At 44.3% G+C, this 13,332-nt stretch overlaps 1 protein-coding gene across 1 annotated transcript in view; it reads left to right on the plus strand.

Moving 5' to 3' along the window:
• LOC126336018 (uncharacterized) overlaps window positions 1–6,805 on the plus strand; it is a 109,897-nt gene extending 103,092 nt beyond the window's left edge. Inside the window, exon 2 of the mRNA XM_049999496.1 lies at window positions 6,707–6,805. Within this exon, the coding sequence (XP_049855453.1) occupies window positions 6,707–6,805 (99 nt within the window). The remainder of the gene's footprint in view (window positions 1–6,706) is intronic.
• Window positions 6,806–13,332: the final 6,527 nt, after the last annotated feature.

Consider the following 13,332-nt stretch of genomic DNA (forward strand, 5'->3'; position numbering starts at 1 on the left):
CCCCCCCCACCCCCCCCCCCCCAATCGCCCCACACGGAACCACTCTTTCAGGGTTATTGTGCGGTTCAGCCCCGGTGCTCCCCCTCCCCCCCCCCCCCCCCTGTCCCACAAGAAATGCAGGGAACGTCTCACACCAGACGAGTGTAGCTCCTATGTTTGCATGGTAGAGTAATGGTGGTGTACGTGCAAGTGGAGAACTTGTCTGTGCAGCAAACTCCAAATGCCAACATAGTGTTGCTGGGACGGAATAAGGTGAACCAGCCCAAATTCGTAGAGGCAGATGGAAAACCGCCTTAAACTATCCACAGACTGGCCGGCTCACCGGACCTCGACACAAGTCCGCCGGGCGTATCTGTGCCAGGGACCAGGCGCTCCTTCCCAATCCCGAAAGCCGTGCGTTAGATCGCACGGCTAACTGGGCGGGCATCTTTCTTTGGCTTACTCTCAGGCCATATTTTGTGCTCGTCAAAGAGTTCATTTCATTCAAAAGGTCCTCCAATCGTTCCTCAAGTTCACTGAAGATGACAAAGCTAGAATACTATACAAGTGAGGCTTTCTGTTGCATTTACGTTTAAATGATACTCATTTGATTTATCACGCAGGTTACTGAGAGATGAACATACTGCATCTGGCTGCGACCTTATGAACTAGGTGTATGAAGGTTGTGACATGGTCAAATAGATGGATGTTTGCAGACATAAAGCACACAGGCGTTACTCAATGAGATCATATTTAATTAGCCTACTGGCTCTCCATAGTCAGATTTAATACATACCAGTGAGTCTGAGTGCTGAGTATCCTAAACGTAGCGCAACACTGCGCATTTTTCACTCTCATGCACGTTCGCTTCTTTTTCCTCCTAAGTAACACATACACACCTTTTCAGTGACTTTTTACCTTCTCATCTGGAGGATATGTGAGTCGGGAAATCAGCTCAATTGCCATAGGTGTCTTAAAGTGGTCGTTGACGGTCGCCTGTGAACAAAGAACTCACGTAGCTGTGCACCCTCTGGCAGTTACTGCGCAAAGTTACTATTGAAGGAGATGTAGCAGATTTTTTTTCTTGCCGATGATCTTGCGATACGCGATGAAGGAATTGAATATACACATATCAATAAGAAAAAAACATCTTACTATACTCCGTTACTGTGCGTCACATGATAATAACAAGAGCTGTCATCTCGTTTTGCAGGTCTACGTAACCCATTACATCCTATAACCAAGGGCACTTTGAACTGCTGCTTGCAGTTCTTCACAATCTGAGTCACTGAAAGACAAATAACTTACCTCCTTGTCACCGTTGAAAATATTATCCATAACCTTCAGTAAGCACTCCTCTTCATAACCATGAACTAACCTCTTTGTCATGTTAGTTGTTTACTAAGTTAAGCTACCGCATGGTAAACATGGCCTATGCTTCGTTTTAGAATACATTTAAGAGCTAACTAAAATAGAGGGGGAGAAGGGGCTGTAACAGTTTTAGAGCAGAGGGTGCCATTGTTCTTGTTATGTAAACAAACTGGCCACTTTCTAATTACCCTTATGTAAGCATGCCACTTGCTTGGACTCTTGTTTTACTTATTTAGGACATGATTAACGGGCAGTAACAGTCATTATAATTAAAATTCATGGCCTTTAACTGTCGTTATAATTACTGCAATTTATAGGCAGTATGTCACTGTTCACGTTTACCCTTACGTCTGAATGCTTTTAGCGTCAAGTAACAACTGCCATCACGAAGAAGGCAACTTAGACCCTCAAATGTCGTCTTCCCTCCCCCGCTGTTCCAGCGTCCTCCCACCACACCACCACCTCCTTTAGTGACTCCAGCATCCTGAGACTGTCATTCATAGTCTGCACCTCGCTCCAGCGACTCCACCACCTCAGCACACTAATTCACCTCAAAGCCTTTTAGCGATTTTTCAAGGAGTATAGTTGTAAATACGGAACTTGACTCCACAATGCACCAAAATACACTTTTTTACTCTAATATTACATTAGATAACGGTCCTTCACAAAAATACAGAATCTAGTAATTAATGTCACATTGCACCAAAATATACTATCTTCCTACTTTGACACTATAACATTATAATAAATAACATTGGGATGGGTTAGCTATTTACTTTGTTGGCTCACACTGTACTCGGCTAAGACGAAGGGGGAGAGGGCGGAATGATGGGTCATGTCACAGCGCCAGGTGGCTAATGGACTGACCAGCAGTGCCCAATGCAGGCAGGCAGACTGCTGGCTGTGGGTAGTCGCACCTCACCCTCTGGAGTAAACATGGCCCACCGTCTCTATACATGATTTGCATCTTATTCAAAGTGCTTAAAGACACGCTGCTGGTTTAGCACAGTTAGTATGGTACCTGTGAACAGACAAAGAGAATGGCTATTATTAAAACTGGTTGTGCTGAATCAGGCTCACATTTAATATGAAAAAAATAAGAAGACATATTAAAAAACCATTTATTTTTATTACATCCCTTTTTTACAATGTTCTCAACAAAGTTTCATAGGAGGTGGACTAAAAGCATCACAGTCTCCATTCAACTGAAAAAGTTTATCACAATAGTCATAATTGGAAATAAACTCGTCAGTCTGAAACACTAGTGGTAGCTTGGGAAATTTATGAGTAATTCTCTAGGAAATAGATAGTCATCTGTTGCATTCAAATTATAGCATCCATCCATAAGATTTTTTTTATACATTTCAGGAATCACCTTGCCCCCTCTTATAGATTTAAGCTATTTCAGAATGTAATATGCGTAACACTCTCCATCTTGTCGGATCCAGACTCTTCTAGTTGCACCGTCGTCAAGTATTCTATTATAATTTGTTCAAAAATATGTTTATAACGGCTGTAGAATGGCTGTAGACTGCACAGTGTTGAAAGATGCTTCTGTGCTGAGGAGTTGCAGTATGCAATCGTCGCTTGCATTTAAATTAATGGCTAATACCACTGCTCACTTCTTATCGCATTTGGCATCTATTGCCATGATATTATTCATTGTATCAGTGGATAAGCTGACTGTGGAGCTCTCTGCACACTGCTTTTTGCACACCTGAAACGAAAGATGATTACATACAGCTTTTTCCTTTTTAATGTTTAATACACTGCTGCATATACAATATATTAACGGCGGTTTAGAATAGCACTATATCAGTCGAGTAAGACCTCTTAGAGTGAAGATATCAAACCGTGAGTCACAGTTTATCTCTTCATCTTGAAGCAAATGGCAAGTAAGTTTTAGTGGCGGTGGAAATTTACTAAAAGAGTGTGACCACACATATGTGTATCTAACATATTTCTTCATCTTCCCACAGGTGAGGCGAAGCCACCGGATGTTAGAGTTATGTTATATAACACCACCTACAGCTAAAATATCAAGGACAACAAACGTGTTAGTATTGGGGTGATCTTCGATCGCGAGTTCTACCCAGTGCTGGTTTTCAAAAATTCCTTGATATAGCGTATCCAAAGTCATAATATCCTTAGATGAAATAACCATAGAGTTTCCTTATGGGACTTCCCTTGCATGATCAAGATTTCTACCGAAAAGGAGAGCACTCATCTATAGCAGCAGACATTTATAAACTTAATGTATGCTACTTACGCAATTCTGCATGTTCTGGACTGGTGGCTAAGCTTACAATCACACATGTATAGATTCGACGAGAAACTGTGGAATAATTTGATGGAGTTGGCGCACCAAACTCTTAATCTGTCGGAGAAAATAACTGTTCACCTGTATGATTAACGTTGTGCATTAATACATGGGCATATGTGTGAACCAGCCATGCATGCTGTGAGCACTGTATTACAAGCATACTTAAGCATGTATAGGAATTATAAATGAATAAAAGTGTAAGAGCAATATGTGTTTTTCTTTTCTCTCTATAAAATCCACTGCATGCTAATGTAAACCTGTAGTATTCGCCATGGCAGAGTGAATGAGACGTTCTCATACAAGGACTTCACAGTAACCAGCTGGTTCCACAGTGATGTTGACACCGAGGAGAAGGAAGGTCAATCATTCCCAATAACAAATGCGATTTAACTATCAGGCCCTCCGCCTGTGGGAAGACTAATCTTGTACTGTCACCGCTCACACACCCTGGGGGGGGGGGAGGGGGGGGGGGGAAGGATCCACTTCGAACATGTATATGTATTCTTCAAAAACGTTATTTCAGTCCAAATATCAGCATCTGCAGGTAATTCCGCACAGCATCGAGGGAGTAACATACCAGACGTTCAGTGAAAGCAGTGATATTCCGCCACTTGAAAAAGTAAAACCAAACAGCGTATTCAGAACTGATAACGTTTCAATGGAGAACCAGGATGAGATCTAGCAATATTTCTACTTTTGCCATCATATGAAAGTTAATGTCTTTTATGTGAGTCAGACATACTGAAGGATTCCAATGCTGTTGATGGGGGATAATGCTTTCAAATAAGTCAGCCTGAATTTAAAGCATATTTACCAAGCCACACTACAAACCAAAATGTCATTCAATGAGTTCTTCACCATATGGGAGGATTGTTGGAGTGACTCCCATACGGCTTCCTACACACATCAAAAAACAAAAAAATTTTTGCATCACCCTGGTTCCCAGAACACCTGAGGATAGACGTTGACTGTGAATATTGTATCACAAACACAGTCCCTTTGACTGTTCAGAGATGTCACTAAATCGACCCAAAGATGTAAACAACCACACATGAGTAGCGCCTATAACACGGAGAGGGCTCGACAGCCCGGAAGGAGGTACATGGTTCGTCTTGTCTGTAGTTCAACGAAGCCTAGACGGTCAATACCGCGGGTCAATCGCGTCCACATTGTTACTTTGTGCCAGGAAGGGCTCTCAAAAAGGGAAAGGTCCAGGCGTCTCGGAGTGAACCAAAGCGATTTTGTTCGGACATGAAGGAGATACAGAATGACAGGAACTGTCGCTGCCGTGCGTCGCTATTACTGCAGTGGATGACCGCTACCTATGGATTATGGCTCGGAGGAAACAGACAGCAACGCCACCATGTTGAATAATCATTTTCGTGCAGCCACAGGACGTCGTTTTGCGACTTAAACTGTGCGTAAAAAGCCGCCTGATTAGCAACTTCACTCCCGACGTCTACGGTGAGGTCCATCTTTGCAACCACGACACCATGCAGCGCGATAGAGACGGGCCAAAACAACATGCCGGATGGACCGCTCAGCATTGGCATCACGTTCTCTTCACCGATGAGTGTCGCATATGCCTTCAGCCATATTATCATCGGAGACGGCGTTTGGAGGCAACCCAGTCAGGCTGAACGCCTTGGCTTAGACACACCGTCCAGCGAGTGTAGCAAGGCGGAGGTCCCCTGCTGTTTCGCGGTAGCGTCATTTGGGGCCGACGAACGCCGCTGGTGGTCATGGAAGGCGCCGTAACGGCTGTACGATACGTGAAAGCCATCCTCCGACCGATAGTACAACCATATCGGCAGCATATTGGCGAAGCATTCGTCTTCATGGACGACAATTTGCGCCCCCATAGAGCACATCTTGTGAATGACTTCCTTCAGGATAACAATAACGCTCCACTAGAGTGGTCGGCATGTTCCTAAGACGTGAACCCTTTCTAAAGTGCCTGGAATAGACTGAAAAGGGCTGTTTATGGACGACGTGAGCCACCACCACTCTGAGGGATCTACGCCGAATCGCCGTTGAGGAGTGGGACAATCTGGACCAACAGTGCCTTGATGAACTTGTGGATAGTATGCCACGATGAACACAGGCATGCATCAATGCTGAAGGATATATTACTGGTTATTAGAGGTCCCGGGTGTACAGAAATTTGGACCACCTCCACTGAAAGTCTCGCTATATGGTGGTACAACATGCAGTGTGTGGTTTTCATGAGCAATTAGAATGGCGAAAAAGATGTTTACGTTGATCTCTATTCCAGTTATCTGTACCGGTTCTGGAACTCTCGGAACCAAGATGATGCAATTTGTTATGTGTTTAGTTATTGATAAAACTACGAAACTGAATTATGGCCGATACAGAAGAAATTCCCAGGAGTTTTTGTTTAAAAGTAGGTGTAGCTATACATTATTGCATCAGTGTACTGTTTGCTATGGATAGGTTCAGAAGAATGTCATGCACTCATCTCGATGGTGTGATACGCAGACCAACATCTACCTATACGTTGTTACAAAAATTGAAACTCTTGAAAGCTCTACTGAAAATATCACCAAAACTCTTATACAACATACTGAAATGCAAGCATGGACAAGGAGGAGGAGGAGGAGGAAGGGAGAGAAGGAGATGGCAAACGATAACTGTAAAGAACAATGAAACTGAAGCAAAATTGGAAGATATGAAGAACTCCTTCTGTGAATATTGGGGAAAGAAATGCACAGGAAGAAAGCACTAGAACGATTCTATGGTTAATCAGTAGAGTGAAGGTAAATACTGATGAGACTGAACGAATTTTATACATACGAAAAGAAAACCCTGTAGATTAACATACATGTGCAAATTAGTTGTGCATCATCTTGAAGCTGGTTTAGTAAGCAGCAGTATTGTTAGCAAAACGAAAAAGTCATCGGTATGGAAGGCTATTCGTCGTAAGTTACGAATGCTAAAATTAGGGAAGTTGTAGCGAGATTATTCCCTTTGAGGCGTTTAGGCCAGTAAGTGAAATTCTTAAATGGGTCTTAGACACGAGGAATGGAGGCAGAAGAAGAAGAAGAAGAAGAAGAAGAGGAGGAGGAGGAGGAGGAAGATATGGACGAACAGATAGAAGAAAGAAAAATGTGAATATTATTAGACGTGAATTATAAATTGAAAATGGTGTGGGCAAAGGTATCGACCTCCAGCATAACAGAATAACAATCGACCGTTGGAGCACATACACTATGACGACCCTAACAAAAAGCCGGCCGCGTTGGTCTAGCGGTTCTAGGCGCTCAGTCCGGAACCGCGCGACTTCTATCGTCGCAGGTTCGAATCCCGCCTCGAGCATGGATGTGTGTGATGTCCTTAGGTTCGTTAGGGTTAAGTAGTTCTGCGTTCTAGGGGACTGATAACCACAGATGTTAAGTCCCATAGTGCTCAGAGCCATTTGAAGCATTGAACCTAACAAAAACATAGAACGGTTACAGCTGCTCAGATTATTGTTTGCCGTTCACGAGAAGGACATCGTATCAGTCATTTCAGAGCTTCAAGAAAGATGCATTATTGAATCATTATGGACATGGTCATCAAAGAGCTCCATAAACCAGCACAAAAAGAAAAAGAACATCAATATGCAAGCGTGTTATTACACATGGTTTGGATGATTTGCGGCAGGCAGATGTGGATATGAGTCAATATGCAAGAGCAAACAAAGGTTTCAGGTATATATTTATGGCTATACATACATATTACAAATTCTCGTGCGTTGAACAATTGCTGAAGACAGGGACGAATAGCCGCCCAGACAAACTTCCAACCGACCATGGGAGTGAGCTCAACAGTTGGTATTTTAGGGTAGTAATGGATTGGTAGACAATACACCACTCCTCGACATTACCCACATGAAAGCAAGTATTATGGAATATTTGAATAGAGCAAATAAAAAACTGTAAATGTGACATGAAGTCACGCAGGAAGAATGCGATCATACTGCAAATTAATATGAGTGCTGCAAAATTGCTGAATTGGTAGCTAAATGAACTGCCACTGGATGAAAAACCAATGCCTTTACTTGATGCGTTTCGGGAGATACCTATCATCAGATAGTCTGGAAACCAAAATAAAACTCACAGGAAGTACGCATAAAGACACGTTGTAACTTATACAGTTGTCATGGCAGACTAATTTCAAAACTACACCATGTAGACAATTTACGCCACCAGAGGGCGGTGAAGCCTGCATAGGTGGTGCTGCACATCGGCGGAAACAGGATGATAAATTTTAATTTATTTACATAGAAATTGTTGAATATAATCCATAACTTTCAGAAAGGTATAGAAAGCAAGAAAGTTAAATAATATGCCACAAAACAATTTTTACATTGACGTCAAATATCAATAATAAAGCATTAATTTAAAATAATATGCGTAAGGTATATAAACCAATTACACAAAATCAAAATTATGCAGAATGCTGTATTGACAAAAAGTGTGAACCATACTGTTTAGCGATATACAATAAAATGTATGAAATTCCAAAGTTGTTCATTTTTTTAAGTAAAGGAAAAGGCTGTCATGGCATATGACACGAGTACAAGCTCTCACAGGATCAGGTAATGGAACTAGTACCATTGAAAGATACCAAAATAAATCAGAGGAGAGGTGCAACACACAAAATAATGCAACAAAGCTCCAGGAATACAAAGCACCAAGGAGGGCGTAACGATACTTTGTAAATGCTTAAAAGTAAACAGTACAAAATATAATGATAAGTAAACAAAAAATATCTGACATTTAAAGGGTATCTGGAACTCAGATCTTCCAGAAAACACATCAAATGCGGTATGTACAGAAAGCCTACATCCGTATAATGACACATAAAAATGTTACACACCTTCTAATAAGAGATTTAAATCCCACCCCCACAGGTTAAGGTGAGGGAGATCTTACAAATAATAGGCGCTGTGACGAAGAACAGTCGTTATGAAATGCATGAAATACATTCACAGTTGTGAAGATGAACAACCATCCGTTGTATAATGGAATGATAACAATGAAAATTTGTTCTCCACCGGGACTTGAACCCGGATTTCCCGTTTATTGCGGGTGGCCGGCTTACCTTTTTTCTTATTTTTTGCTCCAGGACTTATTTTACGGACTGGTCACCTTTTTTTCTTTCGTTTGTGGGAAATGGAGTGTCTACTTCAGGCTGGTGGAGACGTTGTGGGCAGGAGTCGAACCCAGAGACCTGGCCACGATGCCTCCCCCTTCCCATGGCTGAAGGCCCCTCTGGTTTTACTTTCATTCATTTTTTATCTTTTTTCAGTTTATTTATTTTGTTCTTCTACTACAAAATTGCAGATACTATTTAATACAAATTGTTTCTGTTAGCAGGAAAGCACTTTAAACAAATTAAAGAACATAAATCATCTTAACATGAAATAAATCTATTGTCACCCACATGTACTACGACCGTCCAACTTCCAGCACACAGGTGGCTCTTATTTTTACCCATATTTGCTACGGTCGTCCAGCTTCCAACACACAGACGAACGCTAAACATCCAACAACCACACGGTTAATGATGAAAAACAATACAGCATGCTCTTCCACGCCCGCTTCTCATCTGGGTATAAAGTTCATTTGGCAGTAAGTTGATAATTATTTCACCTCATGTCAAGGTGAATTACGGGGTGTCGCCTTTTACGCGGTACACCCCAACTGTAAGTGGGTTTATGAAGACACTGTGCAAATAGATTGAGAACAGTTGTTGATAGCAAGGAGTGTGCTCAAGTGTGCTTTGGTTACCTTGGAGATATTGTCCATAGTCAAAAACCTTCTTCTCATCATCGCAGAATAAGTAATAAATGGACATGCCTTTAAATCATGTTATAGCATGAGTCCTCACGATCGGGAAGTAACTATCCTCTGGGCTCAGGAAGAGCTGTGGGTCAATATTGTGAGGTGGAGCATGCAGGTAACAGGTGAGGATCTTCTGTACCAGCATCAATACGTCAAACGCTGTTCTGCACGTAAGATGGTGTTCGTCAGTGTCCAGGAGGTGGCAAGCCGGACAGAGGTGTGAATCCATCAGCCCAATAGCTTGTTACCTGTGTCGCGTCAAGTATTTTTCAGTTGACCACATGGTACCACGTTGCTCGGAGGAAGCGTTTGGTTGTTGGACTGCTCTCCAGGCCACAGGCCGTAGTGTTCCTAGGCACCCCATATTTGACGAGTAGGCAAGATACAACAGTGTGGGTTGGTGTTTACTCTCAATTACATGGCAAGGGATGTATCTCAGCCTCTCGGCTACAAAGTTCTGGTGGTGGGTATATCAGGATGCACATAGCTATAGTCATGTATGAATGCCGAGATGTGGAAAAGAGAGGGAGCAATGTGCGCAATCGTAACAGGTGGTGGGATGAATGTTGGCAGCAGTTCCTCGAACAGACTGTGTTAATGGGTCCACAGTTTCGACATTGCACACAAATATGAGGCTGCTTTCCTCGTCAGTACATTTATAATTCTCAGCCGCCTTCTCACGGAGTGAGGGTGTGAGTGTCGTAGCAGACTTTGAATAGGAATTCAGCAGTAAGGTAACATCGAAATGCCATTTGTAGTCTGTGTGCCATCCGTGTTGGTAATGGAGAACAATGTGTGTCAACTTACTTGATACATAAAGGTTAAGATAATGCTGACACTGTAGGACGTCCATGTGTCGAAGTAGGTTCTGGTGGACTTCTGTGCGTATTGCCTACAGTAGTCGTCTATAGTTCATGATAGTGGCCTTTTGCATGTTGGACTCTCCTTTTTGCGTCGTCTGCTCCTTTGAAAGGGTTAGTGGCAGGACCTTCTTTATGCGCACAGGCAGTAACTGGGCAAAGATCGACCTCTGTAAGGCTTGTGTATTGAAATGAGTAGTCCATCACCGAAAATAGGTGGCATGCAAAACCAAGGGAACGTTAGCCCTTGGTATATAGTGATCCTACGTGTCATCGTCAGGATGCACAAAGTGTGACAGATTCGGGCGGTAGGCTATCCGGCCTGGGCGACTTGTTAAGTGCACCCTTATCAAGCGCAGCCTCAATGTCGTCCTGCGCAATCGCCGCTAAAAGCGACGATGTTGCTGAGTGGTCGAGGATGCACGACACCTGCTGCAAATGTCGTTATCCTTCCTCTCCTCTATACTCTCCTCCTAGTAAAAACGTCGATAATGGTCTGCAAAGGCTTCCACAATAGTTGCCTGGGTGGTTAATGTTCGACCAACCAGCGGAGTGAGGTCCGTAAATAGCCATTGTCAGCGTCGACGGCTATCAAGAACGAGGTCGTGCATAGGTGAGTTTTTGCCTCTTTCTCGGCCTTGACGCCGCGACCGCACGACGACCCCTTCCAGTTTTCTCCATTTAACGGGAAATATGTTGGCTTTAATTAGGCGGCTTACCCTCTGTCCCTCTGGTGAGGGCAGTTGGGATGCGAGGTCGTGAAGAATCGTGCAATAAAAGCCCAAAGCATGACGATGCCATGCGGTGATGTACTTTGGATATTGAATCAGCATCTGCTGGAACGCTGGTTTTGCATATTCTGACCACCATGTCAACATCGAAACGTATCGTGGAAGACTTGTTTTTGCATTCCGCCAACGCGATGCCGATAACCTGACAGCATTCTGGGTCCTGCAGGTGTGCCACAGTTCTCTTCCACCTACCACGGCTGTGCCATACACGCTATTTGTGGATGGTGACCATGCATGGGAAGGGACTATGGTCTGAGAATGCAAGTGGCCACCATTCGACGCCGAACCCTCCTGACACAAGATCACGCGAGACACAGATATGATCAAGACGACTGGCCTAGTGACTAGCAAGAAATGTGTGTCCAGAGTAGCCACCTTACACTCTGTCCCAAGTATCGAGGGGATGCAGGTGTCGTACCAGTATCTGAAATTCTCACAAATCGTAAAGTGCGAGACCTGGCCGTTGGAGTGGAGCCTACACTTAAAATAGCCGCAGAAGATATACTGATCGTAGTGACCAAGAAATAGGGGCGAGTGGGGAATGGAGGGGGGGGGGGGGGGTGATTTCCTCTGAGTAGAACTGCGACCTTTCGTGGCGTTTGTCGGTTCCCGATGGAGCATACACTTAATAATACGTGTAACTAGTGCCGTGATCGCCAGCCCCAGGCTGTGGGAAGGAAAATCACATCAATGGGAATACCGTTATGCACTAGTATCGCCGTCAGCTGCCGGCCTGATCACCCTTTATCATATATATCGCATAACCATAGAAGCCGGGGAGGGACACGAAACGCACTCTTACTGACTGTAATTGTGGCTATACGGTAAGCTTTCCGTCGAACTGCAGGTGCCAAGTAATTCATTAGATCGGAAATGTCTATTGAGTGTCGAGCTGCGTAATCGGCATTGGCCATCCCAATACCTCAGCCGGAACCATTCCTCAAGTTACGGTGCCATCGCGCCAGTCCCTGTCGGTGTAACTTGTATGGCGTCATCGTCATCGTCCTCCGCCCACGCCGTTGAAAGCAGAGCAAGACCATCTACCATGGTCTCCCCAGGGCACGGGATGGGTGCCTGCAGTCTAGGAGGAGTGGGGGTATTTGTACGGCAGCACAAATCTCGCCTATCGGTGTCTGATCGTTCAGCTGTGGGTATGTACGAAACTTCCTCAATCCCATTCTGTGCTCCCACGCTGAAGCCGGCGCGGTTTTTCTCTCTGGGAACATCATCTTGGCAGGAGAAGTCCTCGTCCTCCAGCGGCTGGTCCTCAGTCTGCTCTGAAATTGCTCTGCACCTCTGCTTACGGCGCTTTCTTCTGTGCCCTTCCGTTTCAAACGAAGGCAGCGAATGACGACGCTCTTGCACAAAGACCGCAGGTGGCACCATCAACAAGTCAATTACCATTTTACTGTTATGGACATTGTCATCAGCTGATGCGACAGTCGCTGTCGAAGTGGAGTCCGCAACGCGTAGAACGGGCGTTTCATCTTCCCGCTGAGTCAGAGTATGCTTTGTTGGGTCATCAGGGAGTGTCAGATGCCGCCATGCTGCGGTAGCAGTCGTGAGAGAGGCAATGTAAGTGGGGGCAGCCACGGCGGCGCCATGTCGGCAGGCGGTGGGTGCATGATCCGGCGATGGACGCACCTGGATCGGAAGTGGCCCTCCTCCCTACATCCGGAACAGGTTCTTGGTTGTCCGTCGTAAATGACAATGTCACGGCAGCCGCCGATATAGAGATACGAACGGACATGTTTTTCAAGTTCAGTTTAGACCTGCATGTTCAAAGGAACAGACACTGCGCCGACTGCAGCCGTTTTTGAAATACATGAAATGTACTCGCAGTTGCGAAATGGACAACCATCAGCTGTATAATGGAAAGTCGCTTGCCCAGTCTCGCCGGATAAATACGATATTGTATATTCCAAAGGAACATTGCATCGTAATTCGGAATGGCACAGGCATTGTTATATTGTATTTATCTGCAGACATAGGGCAAGCGACTTTCAAGTAAAATTTTTCTCCTGTATGGGAATGTACATAATGGATGTACGAGTACAGGTCGTAGACACATGGTTGAGAAGTATGGAAATATTGGTCTGGCCTTACGTCGTGCTCGGATGGCCTAATGATAACGCGACCGCTGGCGATACGTAGGAAAT

This window comes from Schistocerca gregaria, chromosome 2, assembly GCF_023897955.1.
Source record: "Schistocerca gregaria isolate iqSchGreg1 chromosome 2, iqSchGreg1.2, whole genome shotgun sequence".
Lineage (NCBI taxonomy): Eukaryota > Metazoa > Arthropoda > Insecta > Orthoptera > Acrididae > Schistocerca > Schistocerca gregaria.